At 39.2% G+C, this 24,374-nt stretch overlaps 5 protein-coding genes across 6 annotated transcripts; 2 read left to right on the forward strand and 3 right to left on the reverse strand.

Annotated features, from left to right (window-relative positions):
- Positions 1–11,768, reverse strand: LOC136240607 (unconventional myosin-VIIa-like). Its single transcript, XM_066031620.1, has 50 exons — positions 11,683–11,768; positions 11,518–11,613; positions 11,347–11,460; positions 11,219–11,296; positions 9,141–9,215; positions 8,899–9,083; positions 8,731–8,852; positions 8,540–8,682; positions 8,371–8,484; positions 8,168–8,321; positions 8,035–8,111; positions 7,717–7,976; positions 7,456–7,666; positions 7,148–7,390; positions 6,961–7,098; positions 6,850–6,911; positions 6,605–6,794; positions 6,366–6,545; positions 6,094–6,312; positions 5,910–6,017; positions 5,723–5,866; positions 5,539–5,637; positions 5,357–5,494; positions 5,218–5,307; positions 5,077–5,175; positions 4,932–5,027; positions 4,747–4,886; positions 4,581–4,698; positions 4,403–4,531; positions 4,179–4,352; positions 4,011–4,126; positions 3,844–3,955; positions 3,312–3,482; positions 3,017–3,261; positions 2,776–2,945; positions 2,532–2,719; positions 2,258–2,479; positions 2,118–2,199; positions 1,967–2,058; positions 1,699–1,919; positions 1,545–1,650; positions 1,380–1,494; positions 1,236–1,322; positions 1,083–1,189; positions 915–1,033; positions 791–860; positions 625–741; positions 488–571; positions 313–432; positions 1–266 (listed from the first exon to the last, which is right to left on the reverse strand). The coding sequence occupies exons 2-50, from the start codon at positions 11,533–11,535 to the stop codon at positions 123–125; spliced, it is 6,606 nt and encodes a 2,201-aa protein (XP_065887692.1). The 5' UTR covers positions 11,536–11,613; positions 11,683–11,768; the 3' UTR covers positions 1–122.
- LOC136240608 (A-kinase anchor protein 17A-like) lies at positions 11,754–15,050 on the forward strand. The gene is made up of 14 exons (XM_066031621.1): positions 11,754–11,913; positions 12,838–12,998; positions 13,349–13,522; positions 13,573–13,684; positions 13,745–13,753; positions 13,809–13,883; positions 13,939–13,976; positions 14,036–14,077; positions 14,129–14,267; positions 14,320–14,367; positions 14,424–14,496; positions 14,544–14,592; positions 14,641–14,731; positions 14,786–15,050. Exons 1-14 carry the CDS (start codon positions 11,878–11,880, stop codon positions 14,960–14,962), a joined length of 1,224 nt encoding a protein of 407 aa, XP_065887693.1. The 5' UTR covers positions 11,754–11,877; the 3' UTR covers positions 14,963–15,050.
- LOC136240592 (EF-hand domain-containing family member C2-like) lies at positions 14,995–18,354 on the reverse strand. Its single transcript, XM_066031603.1, has 17 exons — positions 18,209–18,354; positions 18,069–18,156; positions 17,919–18,019; positions 17,713–17,863; positions 17,541–17,662; positions 17,392–17,493; positions 17,222–17,337; positions 16,935–17,175; positions 16,751–16,889; positions 16,356–16,527; positions 16,163–16,305; positions 16,028–16,110; positions 15,663–15,980; positions 15,510–15,613; positions 15,368–15,460; positions 15,215–15,317; positions 14,995–15,159 (listed from the first exon to the last, which is right to left on the reverse strand). Exons 1-17 carry the CDS (start codon positions 18,248–18,250, stop codon positions 15,061–15,063), a joined length of 2,217 nt encoding a protein of 738 aa, XP_065887675.1. The 5' UTR covers positions 18,251–18,354; the 3' UTR covers positions 14,995–15,060.
- Positions 18,263–22,046, forward strand: LOC136240598 (uncharacterized). 2 transcript variants are annotated; one of them, XM_066031609.1, is made up of 11 exons: positions 18,263–18,465; positions 18,527–18,657; positions 18,706–18,945; positions 18,996–19,098; positions 19,153–19,437; positions 19,490–19,579; positions 19,847–19,936; positions 19,982–20,116; positions 20,169–20,300; positions 21,632–21,748; positions 21,796–22,046. In XM_066031609.1, exons 1-11 carry the CDS (start codon positions 18,388–18,390, stop codon positions 21,904–21,906), a joined length of 1,512 nt encoding a protein of 503 aa, XP_065887681.1. In that variant the 5' UTR covers positions 18,263–18,387; the 3' UTR covers positions 21,907–22,046. The 2 variants fall into 2 exon arrangements, with proteins under 2 accessions (XP_065887681.1, XP_065887682.1); XM_066031610.1 differs by having other exon boundaries at positions 19,994–20,116.
- On the reverse strand, positions 21,985–24,356 carry LOC136240600 (glutathione reductase, mitochondrial-like). The gene is made up of 13 exons (XM_066031612.1): positions 24,159–24,356; positions 24,076–24,102; positions 23,917–24,011; positions 23,796–23,865; positions 23,547–23,682; positions 23,340–23,494; positions 23,202–23,288; positions 23,008–23,151; positions 22,747–22,788; positions 22,623–22,692; positions 22,431–22,562; positions 22,243–22,376; positions 21,985–22,192 (listed from the first exon to the last, which is right to left on the reverse strand). The coding sequence occupies exons 1-13, from the start codon at positions 24,303–24,305 to the stop codon at positions 22,043–22,045; spliced, it is 1,389 nt and encodes a 462-aa protein (XP_065887684.1). The 5' UTR covers positions 24,306–24,356; the 3' UTR covers positions 21,985–22,042.
- Between the last annotated feature and the right edge of the window lie 18 nt (positions 24,357–24,374).

Raw genomic sequence — 24,374 nt, forward strand, 5'->3', positions numbered from 1 at the left:
TACAATCACGTAGAGCATGTGCAATAAATAACTCACATATAAATACACATTACAAAGTTCAGGAGCAAAACTAAACATCCTATGTTATATATAATTCCATAACTATATTCCAAGGTTTAAGTTTAATATTTGCGAGATCCAGCCCTACTAGGGGTTCCACCCCTCCTGAGAGAAGCACCACGTTGTTGTTCAATCTTCTTCTGCTTGTTCATGGTAGCCAACATTAGTGAGATGTACGATGTAAGCAAATCATCCATTTTGTAGCCCTGTGGAACATTGCAACTAGCTAGCTAGAGTTATAGACACACATACCAGTGATGTCTCACAGAGCAGTCTGCTGCCACGTACAAGATTACCAATTGTCATATGGAAGTAATTATTTCCACTACTCCAGTTTGATATCTTAGTGAAGGGATAGTTAGCCAAGATGTCCTGTTAAAAGATAGTCTAATAATTAACTTCAAAGATTGATTAAGTATTAACGAACCCTTGAGCTGGGATCAATCAAGCTGACACCATTCTTGTTTATGGCAATCAACAAAGTCTCTGGGAAGTGGGGCTCTGTTTGTTGCTGGAAATATAAGATCGTATACAAAGAGATTAATCTGGCACTAACTAACATACCTTCACTTCAAAGAATGCTGATCCAAATGTTGGCCATTTACAAATGATTTTTAAGAAAGCAACCTTTGCATCATTTTGGCTCTTGGCTGTGTGCTTATTAAAGGAAGCTATGATGGCCTAATTGATTAAAGCATATAAATGGTGAGACATTACAAGCAGTGTAGACCTTCTTCCAGTCATCTGGGGAATACCCTTGACGGACTAAATCAGCTGGTATCAACATTTTAAGCACTTGACTAGAGAACATTTTAGCAATTACTTATATTGTACATTGTGTATGCATAACATACGGTATGTTGCTGAAGTGAGATTTAGTATCTCCAAATCTGATACGATAGATGTAAGCTCCAAGATTTGCAGCATCTTCTTTGGTGCACTTGTGGTACCCTCGAAGAAACTTAGGAAGTTCCTGAAATACAATTACAATTGAACATACTAGCTAATTAAGCTGTTTAAACCTGATGGAAATGGAACATGGTGTCTGCTATGATATCCTTTCCTATTACAGTAGTTGACCACAATTTCTTCATAAAGAAGACTTGATAACCAACATTAGGAGATTGGCCTGGTATAGTTACAATTACTGACTGTATAATACATTTGTGACACACCATCTCTTGTTTGCCTTGCTCTCTTAAGCCATTCAGTTAAGTGACGAACAAAGTCAAAGAAGAAATCTCCTTCTGGGACACTGATCACTATGTAATGGTAATATCATAACTACTCTGTTGGCTACTTAACCAAATGCATCATACCTTTGTCACTGATCTTCACAAACAAACTAAAGCCTTCTGCTGTCTTGAGACTTAGCCTTTCAGCAATACCAGCACAGAAATCTTTTGAGCGTGTGCTAGAATCAACTTCAAATGCCTACAGAACCAATTGCATATACACACTTCAATGAAAATTATCTTAATTACCTGGTTTGAGTCATCTGGGAAGAACACCTTGTGAAATATTTGTGTAGTTTTGCTTTGTATGGCATCAACCTCAACCAAATGTGGTGGATATTTACGAGCACCATGTCTAAAAATAGTACAAACCTAAGACAACGTATATTATTCAAATACTGACTTTGTGGATTTCAGTAGCCTCTGTTGACAATCAGTTGCAACAGGGAAACGAGCAACTTTAGATTGCAAGAACAAATTGAGTTCCCGTAGTAAGGTATTACTACAAGGGAAGAGGCCACACGCGATCCATAGCAGTTCCCATCCTCTTTCTTCACTTGTTTTCAGTTTATTCTCAGTTAATTGCTTGATGATCTGACAATATACTTCGTCTCTTAGTGGTTCCTGTAAAGCAAGCAATTACAGATATTTATAATTACAAATTAGCTTACATGAAGTAGAGGATGTTCAAATATTTGGTCAGTCAACTCAGTGCTTAATCTCAGTTTTTTCGATGGGTAGTCACCCATATATTTCAAGATAGGTAAACAGAGTTAAGGAACTACACAGTTACAAATTACTATGTAGTTTATTAAAGGATATCCAAGAATGATTGACATGCTCGTAGTTGTATCTCATCAGACTGGTTGGCAATTTTCTTTAGCAATGGCTGCTTGATTGGGTCCTGTTAAACACATGCATTAGTACCATTTCTGCCCAGATTGCTTGAGTTAAGTTCTCACCCTTGTAAATGCCCATGGCTGGTTGGAATCTTTCTTTCTAAAGGCACCTCTTGACAAAGTCTTTGAAAGTGTACGTTTTTGTGGTGGTAAGAAATAGTCAAATGAAAATCGTTCAAGAGTGTATGGCTTTTCATCAGCATCTGGCTGGTTCTCATTCAGAGCAGTTTGTGTTGTAGCAATAATCTTCTCTGCTGTTTCTGCTGTCTGCTCTGCAAACAATGCCTACAGAAATATAACGTTACTAAAGTTGCAAACAAACATTTAATCTACTTACCAGCACTTCCATTGGAGGCTTTGTTATTGCAGGGAGCACATAAACACACTCAGCAGGGAAATCCCCTTTCTTCTTAGTACGTTCACATTCTCCAAAACACCATCCAGTGCTCATAATGTCTTCTCCATCTTCTGATTCCAATTGAATGAGATCACCCTTCTGGAAACTCAGAAAAGATGAGCCCTCACCTAAAATGTACACACACACGTAATATTACACTTGACAAGAGTAAGTCAGTTAATACCAGGGCTTTGGTAGTCCATCATGGCAATCACATATTTAGATCTTTTGCGTAATCCATCCAAAAAGGCAGTAACAAGATCCTTAATGTCCTCTCCATTAGCACTAGTAAACGTGTACTCTTCTCCCTTAATTGTGGTCATTGTGAAGCTTTGTCCTAATCCTCGACCAGATCTGCAATAAGAATCCTTCATTTAAGCACATATACACATGAATGCAATTAATGTAGACAACTAGTCCCATACCTACTGCTTGATACGTTAGTTATTTCTGGGAAGGAACATTCTAAGAGAACATGTTCCTGATCATCAACAATATACACTCCAGTCCAGTTGACAGCAATAATGACTTCATTCTTGGGAAGAGTTGGTCCAGAGAACCGGTATGCTTCATAGAATCGTGAAAATAGTAAAGGCCAACGAAGCTTGGAAAAGTTAACTATCTCTTCTTTGACACGAGAACGCTCAACACGACTTCGTACATATGGGGCCTGTATAGCATACATACTTTAAAATCTTTTTCTACTGATGCCTTACATACCTTTCTGTAAGCATTGACAATCTGCTGTCCCCATTTTTCTATTGTCCCAGCTCCTTGAAGACATGAGTCAGGGATGTAGTTAGGTACCAGTCCAACCAAACGCTCTAGATTCATGTCAGCAGCATGGTCTACATAGTACTGCTGAGCAGCTAGTGCAGCAAGCTCTTCATTCTGTAACAAGAGTTAGGAATATTACAAGGAGAATTGTGATTATTTGCAGACTATTATGAGATAACTAGGTCAGCAATATGATAAGTGATACCCCACTATTGGTATAGCTATTAAAGGTTTTCTACAATCACCACCTTTTCTAGGTGCAGAGTATATTGGGTTTAAATAAGTTTTCATCTTGGTCAGTTTCTTTTGCAAAAACAATTAAGTCTATTTGTTTACTTTATTAGAGTACAGTGATCTTCAATAGAGAACTACCATCTACAACAGCTTAGCCACTGAACATGGATGTAAGGAACAATGATCAAGCTTTCATTAAAGGAAATAAACACTCACATTGCTAGTTAAATAGTCTCTTTACCTTTTCACAACGATACTCTCCGAACTTTATTCCTCGGACAACTTGCTGGTATATGAGGTTAGTACCAATTGGATCTTCGGAAGGATCATGCCATGGAGCAAATATCTCTTTCCTTAATACACAGTAATATGAGACTAGTAGAATTGAAGAGGAACAAAAATGCTTACCTGAAGAATAGTCTCCAAGGAGCATTCCTTTCTTGAGCTCCCATTTCCTTAGCATATTGTTCACACTGAGAAATAGCATCCATCACATGATCTCCTCCACTGCCAAGTGATGACACCTATTGTGGTTGTGAGGTATTGACTTGTCCATAAACCGATACCAGTTTTTACCTTGTCAAATAGTGCTATGTAGAGTGAGAAGCCAAACTTGTCCTTTAGTCCTATCTTTTCAGCAAGTTGGTCACAGAGTTCTTTAGCAGTAGTGGCTGAATCGGCAAGTAATGTCTTTGTGTTACCATCCATGAAGGTGATTGGCAACATCAGTGGCTTTTTAGACTTGGTGGCCTATAAACACTCTAATAAAACAGTCACCATACATTATCCTGAAGTATTACTTGTAGCTCAAGCCACGAAGGAGGTTGATGTCTTGTACCATTTAGCATAGTTCTTCTCAATCTTTCCTCACAATAAGGAGCATATCCAGGAGGACCTTCCATGATGAAGCAGCGGAGATATTTGATAAACTACATTAGGACACTTATTATAATAAACATGTAAAGAATCGCTAACAACCTTTTCAGAAGGAGAGAAGCATCCAACACAAAGTGATAGCAATACCCATCCACGAGCATGTGAAGACTTTGATGGGTTTTGTGTCAGCTGTTTGCAAATTTGACAATAAATCTCATCCCTGAAAAATGACATTAATTATGATGCTTATTTGGCTGAGTTTCCAAACCTCAAATCAGGACGGAGAATTCCATTTCCAATAATGAACTGCAGCTTTTCTAAATTGGATGTGGGTCTGGAGAGAATCGGCATTCCTTCTCCTTCTTCAGCCTTCGGTGTTTTTCCTTCGCGAATCATGTCAGACACCTCCTGTAAGTCAACAGTGAAATTGTCCATCTGCTGCATACTGATTACCTGTGAGATTTTTGACTTCTTCTTCAGTGTCATGGATGCTAACTTCTTACGAAGACTCATTGTTTTCTTGTCCTCCGATTTAGTAGGTGATACTTGCTATAGTAATAATGGTATATCACATGTACACAATAATATGAGGAATGACCTCAGCAGCAGCAAGAGCTTCTTCTAATCCTTCGGGTTTCTTTGATTTTCTACCGAAAGTGGCAGAAAGTTTTTTAGCCAAACCACCTCCTCCACTTTCCTACAGTACCAATGTCAACCAAGTCAGGAAGAAGGTGATTACCTTTGGTTCTGGCACTACAGGGGCTGGTGGTTTGGGTTCTGGCAAGTCTCCCATAAAACGTAAAATAGTTGTCCACATTGCAAGAGCAGCCTGTGCAGGTGTACTATAAACAAGTGAAACAATGATAACTCCAGCTTACCTGACGATCATATTCATTTCTCAGTTGCAGTAGAGGTTGTTTTAATGGTCTTCTGATGTATGAGTGTGAGGCTTGACCTTGGAAGTAAGCAGTCACAAATTTGTTGAACTTGTAGTCTGAAATATCTTCATCATCAACCTGAAGTCATTCATTACAAAATGGACAAGCACTGTCTCTCTTACATCAACTTCCATTGGAGGCATCTGGAGATTCTTTACATCAATTTCAGACATGTCTCCTTGATTGGTAACTTCTCCAATTTGTCCAAATATCTGTTCCACCTATATACACACAATATCAGGCACTCATATCAACTAGTGGTAAGCTTACAGCATTAATTATCAACTAAAGTATTAATATACTTACAATTTCAGCCTCTTGTACTGGTTCATCTCTACGCCTCTCAGCTTCCTCTGCCATCCTTTCAATTTCTTCCTTTTTTCTTTGAGTCTCTAATTTCTGCTGTTCTTCCCTTTCCTTTCTCTCCTGTTCTAGTTTCTCCATACGTTCCTGAGTATTGTAATAATTGTTAGAATTGTAGTTGTAGGTATACCTTGTGCAGTCGCTCTGCTTCTTTTTTAGCCTCTGCATCAGCCATTTGTTTCCTTAATCTCTCTTCTTCTTCACGACGTATCCTCTCAGCCTCCTCACGTCGACGTTTCTATAAATTGTAGAACATGTATTGGACAGAAATGTTGTAACTTAAAATTTATCATTCACTCTTGGTAAATACTTACCTCCTCACGCATTTCTCTAACTTTGCGAATAGCAAGAACTTTTCTAAAGCCACATTGTATCCGAATTATGCAGCTCAGCCTCCTTTTAAATGCCCTTCTTGTTAACATTCCTCGACAGCGTGTTTGGAACAATTGAATGCGTCTCCTCATGGTACGATAATTTCTGGTCAGTTTTCGAGCCCTCCAAGTGGCTTGTAGGCGAGCAAACCCAAGTTTCATCTGTCATGTAATAGTGATGCTATATATAACAAAATATGTTATGGCTGTGTAACCTTTTTGTATCTTTTCATTGCTAGCAGTCTTCGTGTGCACTTCTGAAAAACTATGGTAGCTTTCTTCAGCTTCTTGAATTTCATCCTTTGGAAGTAGCCACGGACAACTCTCTGGATAATTATAACTTTCTTTGTTAGAGCTTCCTCTCTGAGTTCCTCTAGATACTGATCATCAGCATCCTATGCACCACCATGCTGTGATTTCCAACAGTTATGTGTAAAAATATCTTAGTACATACCTTTATGAACACTTTTGTTACTCCAACTTGCCAGTCACGATCACCAAGTATTTCTTTGGCTAGTTTAATTGAGTTTGTCTTAGCATCAGCTCCTTTAACCATTTCAGGGGTCATTTTTGACCAGAGCATTCGATAACGATCCACAAACTGTTCAAAGTCATGTCGAATTGGATAGCCAGCACGACGAATACTACAAACAAGATGCAATCACTATGGCATTGTTAACATGTAGCTAGCAGGCTAACCGAATTGTCTCCATCATTCCTGAATACCTCAACTGACGAGTGCACAATTCTCGGTCATACACCTAAATGGGAGTGCTAATTTACCACATATTGACCCATGCTATCACTTACCAAAGCTTTTTTGTACTCGTTTGGCTTCACACACCTCACAAAGAATGGCTGGCATGCTTCTAATGTCTTCATCAAAGCATCTAAAGACTTTTTAAACTGAGCACCTAATGTTGGAGCTTTTTTGCGAGTCTCAGTGGTCTAGGAAATACAAAGTATACTACTAAAGAAACTTACCAAGGAAAACTACCATTGCTTTGACTCCACTGAAAATTTCAGTCAGAAATGGTGACTTGGTGGTGTGAAGTAAGTCAATTAGGTCAGCACTAAATGTGTCTCTGTTTTTCTCCAAGAAGCCAACACTGTCATAGTACACATCACCAGCAAAGTGATGGATACCAAATCGTGCATCAATAGCAGATTGTGGCTTGATGTAGAGTGAATTGTCGGCATGCTGCTTGTGGAGCTTCTGTAACATTGTCTCATCTGTCCCCTAATAAACAACAAGAGGTTAACATGGTGCATACATAGCTACGTAGTAGGTAAGCTGCTTCAAACCTTGGGAAATCTACTCTCTTCGTCAATCAGTGCAATAATGTTTAGTGGCTTTACAGCAATCATGTCTAGTGTTTCCTGGTTGTCTTTAAACTCAATCTTTTGCCAGTCAATTTTTTCTTTGTCGTACTCAGCTTGCTCCAGTTTGAAGATGTGACGGACAAAGAATTGTTGCAAGTTCTCATTACAATAGTTGATGCACATTTGTTCAAAACTGAAGAACAATACAGATGCAAATTTAAGTATTTCACATCAAGGGAATACCTATTGGTTGAGAAATTCTCAAATCCAAAGATATCTAAAACTCCAATGGAAAGTCTTTTTTGCATTTTGTCTTGTTTTGGTACAAAGATGGCTTTGTTGATTTTTTCCACAATCCAGATAAATGTTCTCCCGTAAATTCCCTTTACAAAAGCATCCCTCACATCCATTGCAGCTACTTTCTTGAGAGGTGATACAATCACTTCACCACGTGTGAGAGTGGAGTGTGTGCAGAGAGCTTTGTCTAGTCCATCTTTGGAGACCTGTTTTGAATTTTATAACTAATGCACAATTTGCAGTTACTTGTGAATAAGAACTTACATGAAGTAAGCCAGCTGCTCTCTTTACTTCTTCTTGTGTCTTAATAAATGCTACTGGTAAATTATGCTCCTCCTTTTCTATAAGGATTTACAGCAATTACTGAGCAGTGTGGACTTAAGTATTTAATATTAACCTCCAAACACAACATTTCCAAGATGAAGGACACACGCAACTAACTCCCAAATGTTCTGCATTTCATCATCTCCAAAGTTCAGCACTTTCATAGCTCCCACAATACGAGCAAACTCTTCATTGTCATCCATTCCCTCACAGGTAAGGCAGTTTCCCTAAAAATAAAGTTATATTGCATAAATAACTATCAAACTAGATGATTACCTGTGTGAGGTAGTAGTAGTTTGAAGGTTTTGAAAGGCCAAGAACTTTCAGTTGGTCCTTCGGTAGTCCTACTAACATACGGTAAAAGATGTGATAGTTGCGTTCATCCTCGAGCTGTAAAGTGCAAGTGAATAATTGTACAATACACACAATGGATATATATACAAACCTGATGGACTATTCTTGACTTTTCCAAAAGATATTGTTCAATCTGAGAACCCTCAATCACTCCACTAGTAGTAAAATGGACATCTATATACTTTCCGAATCGACTAGAATTATCGTTACGGACAGTCTTGGCATTTCCAAATGCTAAACAGGTAGAATAATGAAGGTATCATTCACAACAGAATCACACACCTTCCATAATAGGATTGGCCTCTAGAATCTGTTGTGCGATCCATGAATGCTCACCACCTACAGCTGCTAAAAACTGCAGAATAAGTTTAGTGGACTCTGTCTTGCCAGCTCCACTCTCTCCACTACATAACACATTATAACTCAGTTAATCCCATGATGGTAAAATACCTGATGATAACACACTGATTTCGGCCTCCTCTCTTCATGAAATAGTAAGCATTATCAGCGATGGCAAAAATATGGGGAGGCTCTTCACCAATCTTCTTGTCCTTATACTGGTTAAGGTGCTTCTGATCATAGATGGGGAGTAGAGTGTATGGGTTGACTGCCACAAGGATAGATCCAGTGTAGGTCTAGACAACAGCAGTGCAGAATAAGGAACTATTCACAGTGTATCCAGTGAATCTTACATATATCAACTTGTTCTTGTATCTCATGTACAAGTTGTGCAGGATACCAGCTTCGTGCAAATCACCCAAACGAATCTAAAGCAAACCAATTAGTTGAAAATACACATTATTGTGTATGTGTGTGCATATGTATACAAGTGTATCACATGTGTATGCATCCCTCCAAGCCACAAGATGATGCTAGGTCAAGGGTTTATAGGGTAGTTCACAAGACAAAAGGGTGTGTGCATGTCAACCTGACCACTAATTGGACAGCTTCTAAGGCCCCAAAAGTGCCTATATATATATATATATATATATATATACATACATACGGTACCGCTTAAATGTAACATCGTCTTGCAAGAGTGCAAGCAATTGAGGTGTGGTATACTCATTTTGCTCATGAGTATTGATCTTGTCTTGTTGGGATGAATACTCGTGAATGAAGTGGGTGCCACACCCTTTAATTAGCTCATTCTGTAATCGTTTGCACTCACGCGAGACAACTTTACACTTGAGTGGTACCGTACGTGTGTGTTTGCATGTGTGTCCTATATAACAGGTGAAAATTACGTGGGACTTTCTTTTTAATGTGATGACTACATCTTTGATATATCATATTAGGGTGGATTTGCCTGTGCTGAGTCATAGCACCTGAGAGTAGTACACACAGTGTTGAAACAGGATCACTGCTGCTGACCCAGATTAATTAAAACCAAAGCGTGCACCAAGAACTACATTTTGGGCGTTCCACAAGTTGAGTAATGGGTAGCTATATAATCAGTCAGTAGGCGTAGCTCCTAGTAAATTTACAGATGGAAAAATGTGTTTCCTATAAATGGGTGCGGTTTCATGAATACATACAAAACTTCACCACACCGTACTGATAATGGCTCCAGCCCACTCACATATACCTACAAACAGAATCACACAATTCTGATATGTGGATTTGTACATATGAGTACCTACAGACGAGAATATATAATATAAATAGATGTGGCTTCACGTATGCCTACAGACAATAACACATAATCCCGATAAGTGGGCATGGCTCAGCAGAACTAGACTATGATACACTAATTTACTTTCATATGTGATCCAATCTGAGTTAGACCCTGATATCTGGTCAGACCTGGAAGACATGACCCAGTTGACCACTCCATTTCAACAGCGGCACATAGTGTTTAACTGGGTAGGCATGCTAATGTTTACACAGCAGCTGAATACACTTTTTAAACTTTTTGTGTGTTTGCGTGTGTGTGCATGTGTCATGTGTGTGTAACATATATGGGTACCTGGTATTAGTTAAGGAAACAAATGCCAATTGTTTGTGCCAGGTGAAGGTCCAGGTGGGACTTTGGGTACACACACCTTCACCTGTGAGACATGGCACAGCCACTCCTGTGGGTTACTAGTCCTGGATTTGCCTGCACTGACTCTAAGCACCTGAGTAGCACACAGGTGTCCCAGTGCTGATTCACTGGGTTGGTGTGACCACGTTATCATGGTAGCTAATGGCTACCATGATTAAAATGTTGACTGACATGGTACTCATAAAGACTGCCCCTCACCCTGACACTTCTACACACACACACACACACACACACACACACACACACACACACACACACACACACACACACACACACACACACACACACACACACACACACACACACACACACACGTGTGTGTTTGTGCAAGTGTCAGGGTGAGGGGTAGTCTTTATAAACACCATGTTAGTCAGCATTTTAATCTGGGTAATGGATATTAGCTGGCTAAGCTAACAAAAATCATGACACAGGCTTACGGCCAGGATGCATGCCATCTGATGACAAAACCTTTATACCTTCAGTGCTGATCACTGTAAAGTGCTAATAATAATAATACACACCAATGCATGGCAAGCCAATAACATCTTAAGTTTGCCAGCAGTAAACCATGAGTGCAGTGGTGATGTGATAGTTATTTGTCTGTCCCTACCTTTTTGGAAGGTCTGGTGATCCATGAAGGACTGTGTGTATATGTGTGTGTGCACACCCACTTGTATAGGAAGAAGGGAACACAGAAAAGAACAAACATACACAAATACTTACCATGTCTTCCACACTTTCTTCACTAGTGATATGCATCACTTTGATCTTTTGAGCATTGTTCTGATCCACCCAGTGTTCCTGCAGTAAACAACCAAATCACGACTACCACTAATCAACAAATTACTCACCTCTTCATCGTCATCAACAAGTTGGATTTGGCCGGTATCAGAGAACTTTACGACCGCTCCGATCGGCACTTCGAATTCTCCACCCTGTGTGTTGTCATACCACACATGCTGGCCCTGTGGATTGCAAGAAATTCTTATACTTGACTAGTGTAGCACAATTGGCGCACAAACCTTCGTCAGAATGACCATGTTTACAGCGTCGGGTCCTTTGTGATGGGCGTGATGGGCGTGTCGGTTTGATTTCTTTCAAAACAAGCCGAAAACTCCCTACAAAAAGGAGAAAGGCAATAAAATGTCACTATATTTCTCATAAAAAAAGTCCACAAGGCCGTTTACCTTTTTCCAATCAGTCTTAAGAAGAAAGGGTCAAAGTTAGCCCCACCTATAGCTGTGGCGAGTCACGTGAGTGCGAACAACTGTAGTGGTCTAGTGTACGGAAAGGTACGGAAAGGTAAGGAATGTTCCATTTTTGGTGGGGAAATTTGCATTGTAATCCCGGTGGAGTGTAGCGAGGCGAGGTTATAGTAAAGGATGCCGTTTAGAAAGACTCTAAGAGAACATCAAAGGGTATGTATAATTATAATATGTCGGTCGGCGAGTTAACTAATGTAGCTAGACCATAGATGGCTAGACCATAGTGATAATATATTTTCTATTGCCTTACCTGAGTTGACCTGTCCATTGGATTCAGAACACCATCAGCCAGGTTACGTAAGCAGAACAAAGTAGAGTATCAGCAACTGTTAGCAGAATTAGATCGTTTGAATGTTTCTGACTATTACGAAACTCTTGAAATCAGCGTTCTAGGCCACTACCATCCTTCTTGTGTAAAAGACTTATGGAACCTGTTACATTTTGTTCACCAGGATATATTAGTGTCAAAAGCAGCTCTAAGGAAAGTTTTGGATTCTGCTTCGCAGGAGTGTATTACAGCATCTCAAAGAATATTTATGGCTAGGGATTGTCGTGAGTGGTTTCCTGCCTCCCCAGACTGACTCTTTAGTTAGTTAAATGTACATGCTGTATACTTACTTTTATGTTTTGTACTCCCTTGCCATGCCCACCCAGGTGTTTTTAACCAACCCTGTCTGGTGGTCGCATGTGACCGAGGATTCCTTAATGTTAATGTAAATGTTTGTGTCTCATTATAATAATGATGGTTTTCTCTCTCTTCATCTACTCGGTATATCTATGTAATTACTTGTGAACCTGAGTACGAGTAAGGTTTTTGGTGTCGAATAGTCTCGGGATGAACAGCACCCTGTTGCCACCACTCCTATAGCACCAGATGGTAAAGTGCTGGAGATGTTGTAGTCGCTTGGTTGTAGTCTATATATCTGGCGAAGCTTCAAAGTGACGACAACCTTCAAAGGCCTTATAACATATCCCCACTAAGGGCCTGTGTAGCAGAAGTTTAAAAAAAAGATCAGGAAATGTACTTTGCACTTACAGACACTATATCAAGCTGATTATTAATGTCTTGTGTTTCAGGGCCTGGCGGTCAGTAAAGATGGAACTGTTGAGTCATTTGATGGACCTCAACGGATATGGGTGTTCCGTAAGCGATTCATTCTACTAGCCAGAATATCAGCCAGCCAGAAAGAATACATCAGAGTGGAGGAAAGAAATGGAACTCTGAAGAACTTGCCAGGGTATGAATCTGCTTACCAGAATACATAATCTTAGCTGCCAGTATAGTACATAGAACATTGTGTTTGCTAATTGCATTCCAGTTAGGCACTCTGTTCTAAAATTTAGCTAAAGTTTTCCATATAAAGCCTTTATTTCAGGAGTGGGGGTCATTTTTTCATTGCTGTATTATATTTTCAGCTAGTCATAACTTCAGGTGAAACGATTACTACTAGCTACACGTGCACCATTTTGGTGAAATAACTAATAATGTGAAGTCTTGAAATATCATGTGGGGTTGCCAATAAGCTGTGAATCAACTCTAGCCTCACGAACTCTTGGTGTATCATGAATATTGATACTTTCACTACAGGCCATGTTATACATACATTGACCCATTCACAATGAACAATGCTGAAGTGATGTCATCCATATCACTGGATGCCAATGAGGTGTTGGTGGTATATAGTCGTGATCGATCTACTAGTCAAGTCGTGAGGAAGATCCAGTATGGACCAATGTTGTTTACACCTTCTGCTGATGAATGGTGGGTGTGGCTCAGGTGGTGCAGTGTGCAAAGCTTTGTTTTGTTTGCAGGCTGCATGAGTTTATTTGGCATGGAACTGATAGACAGAACAAAACTCAGAAGATACCTGGTGGATTACGATTTACAAAACTCCGTGTCATCCCAGATCAATTCTACTACAATGTAGGTCTACAAATTTGTGCTCCAAGTTTGGTTTATTGTTTTTTATTCTTTGTATAACAGATCAAAGATGTAAGTATTACACTCATTACAGCCTTGTACCACATTATATTGTGACCCTTGTAAGGTGAGAACTAAGGACGATGCATTAATCACAGTAAAAGTGATGATGTTTTTTGAACTAAGAGATATTGAAACAATGGTATGTACACTATTGCATAATGAAAATAAAATATAATCTAGCTTCATTATAACAGCTTAACCAGACAACTGATCCCATTGGAGATTTTATCAAGTCAGTGTTACCACATTATATGTGTCATGTAGTGTGTAATATCATTGTATTATGTGTAGTGCCCTCACAGCTGATGTGATAGCATTTGGATCTCAACTGACGTTAGTTCAACTACTTTATTGTATGTACATTTAATATTATGGTCACTGTAGATTGAAGGAATTTGTTGATAATACTGGTCAGTTAAACATTTTGGACAATTACACTCAGCTAAGAGAGCGTAGTAAAGCGATCGGCTATGAGGTGTCCAAGGTGGTGTACAGAGGCTTCCAATGTAATGACAAGTTGCAGGTAATCACTTTAGTGTGTAGTGTGGTGTCATCAGTATGTTTGTATGTCACAGCGTCTGTTGAGTACTGCAATGGAGCGACGTACTGCATTGAGAATACAGGTATGTTATATTGAATGAGTTTGTTGTGATATTAACATAATGATTTTGATTGTTAGATGGAGTCGGATCACCAGGAACAAGATCTCACAGATGCTAAACTTCAAAATGAAATTCACCGGAATGAGATTGGTTTGTTTTTATTGCACTAATTCTGTTACTAACCATACTTATTATAGAGCAAAAAATTAAGGTGGAGGAACTAAAACATCGTCAGGAGCTAGCAAAGTATGTGTTATAATTGTTACAATTGTCATGCTAGTGAGATATTAACAGGTTGGAGAAGAAACATGAACTGCAGTTACAAGAGAAGGATTATATGGAGAGGCTAAAGAGAAAGAAAGCTGAAGAACAAGCTAAACTAGAGGTTAGAAATCAAATGTCAAGTATAGCTAACGTTATGTTGCAATGATTTTATTAGAACAAGAAGAAAATTGATCAACAGAGACTACAGTATCTGACACAGTTACACACTATGGGGGTAAACGTTACAGACTTTCTTGTGAGCCAACATCCAAGGCCGGACCAAGTTCTCAGGGTGGTCACTACAAATGATGGAGCAAGCTCCACTGCACCCACAGTACACATTCACCCTTGACATGTTCAGTTACTTATTTGAGTGTCTGCACATTGTGTGTGAGTTTATATTGTATTTTTTATGAACTCAATATCTGTTGTTGTAGTTATGTATAGTTGTTAGTGTACCAGGTCCACTAGAAGTTTGGCATAGTGTACCTGGGTGACTAGTGTTGTGTCTTGATCACTGTCCCATCCGTCGCTCTTACCAGCAGCAGGCTATGGTGTGTCATTACCCATGACAGTACACATAACATGGTGTATGTGGTCTTACCATATCATGAGGTGGTAATTTAGGGGACTTTACCGGGTTGTCTTTCCAGTCAATAAACTGGAGAAAGTCTTTGTAATGTACTACGTGATCTTTGTCTTGACACCTACAGCAGCAAAGGTTGTTAACTGTCGTGGGGAGTTGTGTGCAGCTTACGCCATCATTAGTCCATCAATGAACTGGTCTGATAATGGAAGCTGAACTATGTGGCAAATATGTCTCACATTATCTGACGGCAGTAGCCCTGTCCTGAAGGTATTATAATGATATGATGTACATGTATAGTGTACTATCTCACTTGTCAGTATCGTGATATTCTAATATGTCCTGTAGTTTACTGAGTCCATTGTAGTTCTGTTTCTCAAGATCTCCTTGTGCTAGCTTGATCACCGTTGGCAGTGGCTGGTAAAAGAATTATATTGGGAACTACACATGTTAATTGACAACATACTCTTTGTTCCCCGTACTGTCTTCCCAGGGTCATTACTTCATGTTCGTTTAATAGTCCTTGACTGAGTTGATAAACGAGGCTTCGGAATTTAATGTACGGTAAGATACCCAGTTTGTCTGGGTCATGTTTAGCAAATCTTTCTTTGATGTCCTGCATCCTGGGAATTGCTGGTCCCCTCAGCTTAGCCATGATCAAGCTTAAGTTGGAGTGTGGAAATTGTTCGCAATACTTCTCCATATATTTGAACACATATTCATCAGCGTCCACTAGTATAAACTTGTGTTTGTTAAACTCCACCCTGCCCCCAATATAGAAGTCCTATTAATAAGAGTTGATTTAGCAGTCATTTTAATATGCTAACATACTTCAGGTAGATAGTAGATGGTTGCATCCTTATCTTTTGCTTTGGCAATTCTATTTCTTTCCAGGAAGTTACCAGCAATAATTCCTGTATCAAACCACATATAAATATTGATAACATGGGGTTAGATTAAGTATACCCGAGTTTCTTTGAGGTCGTTCAAACACAGCGATGGTATTGTCTGAGAGATAGTAAAATATTATGAATGTTCTGTCAACGTCGATTGGTCGCTTAGTGTCCAACTTGGCCACAAATCTGAATACGTTACTGTTCAGTCCTTGTCTGTAGGTGAGCATGACACATGTCATACATGTACCATAGTGATTACACACCTGTCCTTCTCCATAAACTTGATGAAATCTTTCCTTGGTGGTTTAGGGATCAAATTGAGACAGTTAGCCATAGTGTCTTCTTCTGAGCCAATCTGGAATCCTTCATATGGTGGATACTCTCGGTCTGGTAGAGATACTCTTGGGTGCTGAGTATCCACCTTGTTAAATTGGTCTGTTGGAAGAGGTCAATATTATGTGTAATCCCGAGTGTAATCCCAAAACCTTCTTAATAAAGGCCACCTATGAGACCCAAAAATATGCATGCTGACAAATGAGGTCATGAAATATAACTAAGTTTAGTATATGGTCACTATATAATGGGATGGTCTTAATAAAGAAGTGGCCCTAAATATGGTCTTACAGGATTTACATGTCAATATAAGATATGCACTAACCAATTCCATATTTGGTCCTGTAGTATTCCTTTGTGAAATCATCACAGTCACAAAGCAGCACCCTTCTACCCCACACAGTGATAACACCACCCAATGATAGGTCAACATCACGATAATAATCAATGTTAACTGCTCCTGTCTATGAGCACATCATTAACACTTCACTGTGAAATATTACACTGACCTTAAGTGAATCTAAAATATGTCTTCCACCGTGACCCATTGGCCCAAATACATTTAGTACCGTCCTCTTTGTTTCCACTCCAGGCTGCTTTAGGTTCTCTATTTGTTTCGGAAGTTTTTGTCGTTGAAGGAAGACAGGGAAGGCATCACGTCCAGAGTTAGGGGCAACTTTTTCAATAACCTCAATGGTATCATTAGCCAAGAAATAGTGAAGGACCAATACATGTGGGTCCCCAAACATGCTATGTGGAGACAGTACAATGGGGTACTGGGTGCATGATCTCTTACTTGTGAGTGTCATCCCAGACACAGTAAAACCTTAGGACTTGTCGATCATATTCCAAAAATTGTTTCAAAGTATCCACTCTTTCATAAGGTCTTAGGGGCTGCATTGCAGCAAGTTGCTATAGAGTGATGAACAATTGGCTAAACATTGGATCAGCAATGTGTTTACTTACTTGTGATCGATATGTGGTGAAAGGATCTTCTGGGAATTCTTCAATGATTGGTACTCGGACACCTAACTTACCCAGAAAGTTTTGAGTAAATTTATCGCAGCCCTGTGAAGACCCTCATTAACAAGATACAAGATATTCTGCAGCTTAACTGTTATCTTGAATGCTCTTGAGTACAATGATATTTCTTTTCCGATATTAAAATACTCCACAGTGTAAAAGTGGTCATCATTTGGAGGTGGCATTGGAATACGATGCCTTCGAACAAGAGTCCCTAAGGGCAGGTCGCACCATCAGATGTTGTACAGTTGTTACTGTAATTACCTTGTGGAATTCCAGAATTCTCTTGCTTTGGTTCGAGAACTTGTATCGTGTCATCTTCCAAATAGAAATAAATAACACATTTTCTGATACGATATCGCTCCTCTCTTCTCTCGTGAACTGCCTCTTGAAAATAAGCATCAAATTTTAGCACCTACAATAAAAAAAAACTAGCACTTCACTTTGTAAGCTAAGAGAAATAAAGGTACCTGTCTGTCAAAGGCCACCCATGCGGGCTTATCAGATCCCAATCCTCTGGGGTAAACACTGGTCTTTGGTTTAGGTTTCCCACCTGGTAACGGCTGACCACCTGGTGCAGTACACGTGCCTATGTAATTACATAAATCCTTAGTCCAAACCTATTCCAGATTTGTGCTCTCCAACAAAGTTGAAAACGTCCCCGCTGTAGTCGAATGCGTGAGATTTATGAAATTTATCACGCCCCAGCTGTATTTTATTATATAAGTTACTATACACGCTGAATGATGTATACCCTTACGTTCTGGTTGAAGTTGTTCCCAGGCAGAAATGGTAACGCCATTTTTGTTTCTTCAAGTTGCTATGGCGTTGTCATGGAAGCCACCAACTTGCCCTTTTCAATATCCGGAGTATAGATAACGCTTGTGTCTATTTAGCTAGTACAGTTTATAGTCGCCACTTATACTATACGTTTCAACAATGTCTTCTCCTCCTAAGGACGAAGTTGTGTGTCCCACGCGGACTGATATGAAGAAATACTGGGAGGTTAACGCGAAGGTTAGCATGTGGTTTTTTCATAAGGTCAACACTATATTGCATGTGGTAAATGTGCTACCAGAACTCTAGTATTGAAGAAATGATGCTGGATACTAATGCCAAAGTGTTAACACAGCGTGACCACCCTGAAGTGATGGCCATATTACCTAACATAACAGGTCTAAGAGTATTAGAATTAGGAGCAGGTATAGGGTAAGCTTTAGATAGCTATGAGAAATATTGTTATAGTGCTCCCCTTAGTCGGTTCACAGGTGACTTAGCTACTTGTGCTGCTCACGTCACAGCGGTTGACTTTATTGATGAATATATTAAGAAGAACGAACAAGAAAATGGTGTTAAATACCCGAATATTGATTTCCAGTGTGGTGATGCAACAGTCATACAGTTTAATCCTGGAGAGTTTGATGTGGTATTCTCAAATTGGCTTCTTATGTATTTAACTGATAATGAGGTACAAGCCCTAGCTAACAATATGCTGAGGTAAGGACCAATGAATACTATTATGTTGTTATCATATTGCCTGTAAACAGATGGATTAAACCAGGCGGTTATATCTTCTTTCGAGAGTCGTGTTTTAGGTCTAGCGGAAATATCAAACCAGGTTCCAATCCAACACAATATCGTAGTCTCGGTGTAAGCCAAATTATAGTTGGTTAAGAAATTTTAAAATATTTCATTTTGTTATAGGCATATCAAAGCTTCTTTGAGTCAGCCGTAGAACCAATTGGTGATGGAAGAAGTTATTCGCTTGAGTTTGTGGTAGCCAAAAATATACATGCATATGTAGAGCAGAAAGGGAACCCCAACCAAATCTGCTGGCTGTGGCACAAGATAGTAAAGCCAGCTAACGTTGTCTCAATGTTCCGTATCTTCCTTGATTCAGACCAGTACAGTTTTGAGCGTATTTTGTGTACAGAAAAGTTATTTGGTAATGATGGGTACGTTTGCCCTGGAGGAAGTGATGTTGCTAAGGTACTGTTTACACACAGTGGCTAACATAAGTCATTTTTTGGGGGTTTTGTAGAACATGGCTGGGAAGGTGGATCTTCAAACAGGCAAAAAGGTATTGGAAGTTGGCTCTGGCATGGGGAGAGGAGCCTTGTACATGGCACAGGTGAGAAGTTTCATGAACTGATTATAAAGCTGAAACCAGATATTGTTGATCACGTAACTCAGCTATATACAACTCGAATTAGCAGCTTTAATGCAAATGTTGTGGAAAGGGTATTGAATGTGATGCAGCCATTGGCATGCAGAATGACTTGCTTCTGTGGTTGTGATGAGCAAGTGTTGATGCTATAAACTAAGGCTTTGTTATGCCTTTGTTAATTATTCCCTGGAGAAATGTAATAATTGAAATGTTGTTTTTGTCTTTGCACAGACTTTTAATGTAGACATCACTGGTGTTGATTTGTCTGTCAACATGAGCCACTTGGCATTTGAGATGCTTGACAAAGTCAAGTTAAAAAATGTTAGTTAAAAGACACAATAAGTTATAGTATAGTTTGGCTGACAGTATTCCCAACAGATTCACTTTGAGATCAGTGACATCATCGCACGAGATTATCCTGAGCAATCGTTTGATGCTGTCATCAGCCGTGATACATTGATGCACATCACTGATAAGAAAATGTTGCTATCCAAGCTATATGTTAGTTGCACACAGTTAAATGTATTTTGTGTTTTTAAGGTGTTTCTTCCAGGCATGGTTAAAACCAAAGAGTAGAATTGTAATAACCGATTATTGCTTGGGTACAAATGAGAGTGTACAGGATCACAAGATGTACTTAGAGAAGATGAAATACAATTTAGTTTCAGTGGATGATTATTTGCAGGTTAGATGTAATTACTGTAACTTTATTAATTAAATCATCACCAAACTTGTGGAGTCTTAATGAGGTGGTCTTATTAACAAGGTCATGAAGTACACTGGTCACTATAATCATAGATACTAAATACATAATGGATTGGAAACGCAATACATTTTACGGTTACGGGCTCGATACGGTCACGTGATGACATTTACGGGGCACAGCAGGATTTTCAATAGGCACAATACATTTTTGTCGAATTCGCCCAGAGTTTTCTCGAAAACAGGTGTCTTTTTTAATTCGTTCATCCTTTTTTTAGCACTCTCGAAGGTATGAACTTTTCTTTAGTATAGCATGTATCGCTAGACTTGTTTTCACAAAGCCAGGAAAACCCCCACAGCCACTACCGTCATGTAGCCATTCTTTCGCTTCGCTTACGGAAAGTAACTGCTGTACAGTGCTAAAAATAATTATTTTGTATTCATTACGATGTGGCGAAACTGTTCAGCACTTCTAAAACTTCGTACATAATACGCCCTATGCACTAAAACCCCCACAGTAGTTTTTGAACACAAATTTCGCGTTCCTTCCTTCACACCTTCGGTTGTACGAAACGACTAACCTTCAGTCACAAACCAATAAATAGCTGAATCATTTAGCAATGATTTAACGCTTTATAAAACCTGTAATAGTAGTCTCAGTGTTAAGAACAACTGCAGTTTGTACACTTGGTAACGTTGCCATAAATCACGTGACCGTATCGAGCCCGTAACCGTAAAATGTATTGCATTTCCAATCCATTATGTATTTAGTATCTATGCTATAATGAATTGGGCTAAAACAAACACTGCAAAATACTTGGATACCTGATAAGGGTAACTATGATCATGTAATTTTGATGTGTTTGTCACCAAGAGGTGACATATGAAGTGACAAGAAACATTTACATGGATACTTGCAGGTGTGTGCATCATTACTTGGAAGCTAAAACACTGCTCATGGTCTGGTTTGTCTATGGCAACAAGTAGTACAAGTAGTGGCTAGTATACATGTACGGTGTACCAGTGGGCAAGAAATTTTTGTGGATTGGGTAAAATCAGTAATTTCCGTGGTTTAGACATCGATCCAATACAATTTGTACAGGAACTACAAAATAGTAATTTTTTTTTGTAGATAAGACACCCGCAAAATCCACAAAAATTTGTGTCCCATGCCCATAAGTAGCATGTATCTAAGTGGCATTTGTGAGTTCTGGATCACTAACACTAAAAATCCCTTAATTGTATGTAAATGATTATTATAGCAGACATGTAAGTGTTCAACTTGTCCCAGATAGCACCTCCTTCCATATGTAGGTATTCACCAGTGCTGGATTTAGTGACATCTCATTCAGTGACAACACTGCCCAGTTCATACAGTACATCACAAAAGACTTGCAAAGAGCCGAAGAATGTAAGGATGAATTTCTGAAGGTAAATATCACCTGTTTATAGTGCAGGGATTTTACATACATTTCCAGGATTTTACTGAGGAATGTTACCAAGAAACTGTTTCAGCATGGAAAACTCAATTGAAGTATTTCACCAGTGGTTCACAAAGTTGGGTCGAGTTTTCAGCTTGCAAAAAGTGATGAATTTATGTATCAGAATAGTTTATTTATCAAGAAATTTTTAAATCTATCTTTGTAACTATTTATCTATCATGTGACTATTGAGATTGCATTTTTATCAATTACAGAACAATTGATAGTAATCATAATTCAAAGTTTAACGCATTGTGACAAACTCTTCTGACTGAGTGGGATGAATGGCAACACAACTGTCAAAATCTTTCTTTGTTGCACCCATTTTCACAGCCACACCAAATCCTTGCAGCATTTCATCTGCCCCCAGGCCAATCATATGAAGCCCTACAACCTATGCAGATCACATGAACACAACAATGTAAGAATGGTGTTCCAGCATACCTTCTCAGTGGGACCAACACACACCAACTTCATTTTCATGCGTGATTTGTGTGACACCATCTGATAATACATTGGTAGGAACTCAGTCTTGTAAATCTTCACATTTTCACTGCCATGCTTATCAATAGCTTCCTCTGTAACAAATGTACCCTGCAATGAGACATTGTTGTAAAGTCAGCCTCTTTTACTTTCTGTTATTCCAATGCTTCCTATTGGTGGATGACTGAAGACAACAGATGGAATATTCTCATAGTCTAGTCGTAAGTTTGACTGCTTGTCAAACAGACGGTGGGCAAGCTTTCTCCCCGCAGCAATGGCAACTACAGTGGCCATTGGTAAAGTGTCATGCAAACAAAATACTAACACACAGACACACACACCTGGTGTCAGCTCAGCTTTGCCACAGACATCCCCCAATGCATATATTCCACTGGTACTGGTGTTTTGAAACTGAAGGAAATTAAAATTAGAACTACAGGAAGCGTAGAAAACAAAATAAATTACCTCATCCACTACAATATGCCCACTAGGCCTAACTTTCACTCCCTATAAACAAATATATACTTAAAAGTTACCATGCATGCAACTACACTCCATCACATTATTCACATATCTTAGTACTGCAATAGAATATCTCTATTCTGTAACTTGCAATACAAAGCTGACCAATAATTCAGCAAGAGGAACCAAAAATTGCACAGCATAATGGCACAAGAAGATATGCATCTACTTGTTACATGCCCAGTTACAAATGTTACCACGCACTGCAACATCAAGTCCAATGTTACTGGTATTAGGTTCCCTGCCAATAGCATACAGTACACAGTCCACACCAGCAATCTTATTATCGCCGCCAGAACAGCCAAGATGCACCGTCATTGTTTCTCCCTCCTTTGTGATCTCTCTTACCTGTTATGTCATCATACATCATTACAAGATCACATGACCAAATCACCTACACCACAATCACTAATCAGATTAACACCAGAAGATTTCAGTTCCTCTGTAAGAGCCTCCCCTATCATGCTGTCAAATCTACGCAGCACCTGACAAAAAAAAGTAACAAGATATTTGAAACCTCTGATAAGAGCACTTACAGTTTTCCCTCTAATCAAGAGGTTTACTTTACTGCCAAGTGCATTGAAAATGCCGGACAATTCTACAGCAATATAACCAGCACCGACAACCACTACATTTTTGGGCTGTTTCTCAAGCTCAAAAAAGCCATCACTGCTGATTGCATGTTCAATACCTAAAATGAGATGTAGTTCACAGTATATGTTGAGTGTGCTATGTTTTATTACCAACTATATTAGCATCCATTTTAGGGTGTCCTCCTGTGGCTACTAAGATGTGTTCTGCAGTGTACTTCTCTCCATTTACTGTTACCTCTTTTGGGCCAGTGAATTTCGCTTCCCCTCTGACAAGAGTGACTTTATCCTGAAACAGAAGGCTTTAATTAAGTTATGTAGGAAATCATTATAGTGACTTATTAGATCAGATATTTAATTTGCATATACAGACACATGATGTAAGATACTAAAATCATTCACCCTCTCCAGATTAGCATAATAAATGTCGTTGAGTCGTTTCACATAAGCATCTCGCTTTTGCTTCATCGCACTGCACAAAAATAATATGATGTACATCACCAGTCAACATTACTTGACATACTTCCAATTAAATGCATAGCCTTTGTCTTGCACTTCAAAGCAGTAGCCCTCGTGATCTTTCAAGTACTCAGCATGCACAGCAGCATTAAACATCACCTAATTGTAAGGAAGAAATAAAATATGTAAACCTGGCTAGCTAGTTATCCTCGTTTTCACCTACCTTCTTAGGAACACATCCAACATTGACCTACGCAACGATAAAGCAAGAATAAAGTAGGCACATAGCAACGTTTATAAACTCACGCATGTCCCTCCCAGTCTTTTGTGTTCGATTACCATGACATTAGCGCCAAGGGTAGCTGCCCTTCTAGCGCTGCCCAGACCTCCTGACCCGCCACCAATCACGATATAATCGAAACTCTTTGCCATCAGTGTCCGCAGGTGATTCATAAAGAAGGAAGCTGGCGGCGCTTGCGCATTAAATGCATTCGAAGCCGGAAGGAAGCCACATGATACGAT

This window comes from Dysidea avara, chromosome 12, assembly GCF_963678975.1.
Source record: "Dysidea avara chromosome 12, odDysAvar1.4, whole genome shotgun sequence".
NCBI classification, from domain to species: Eukaryota; Metazoa; Porifera; class Demospongiae; order Dictyoceratida; family Dysideidae; genus Dysidea; species Dysidea avara.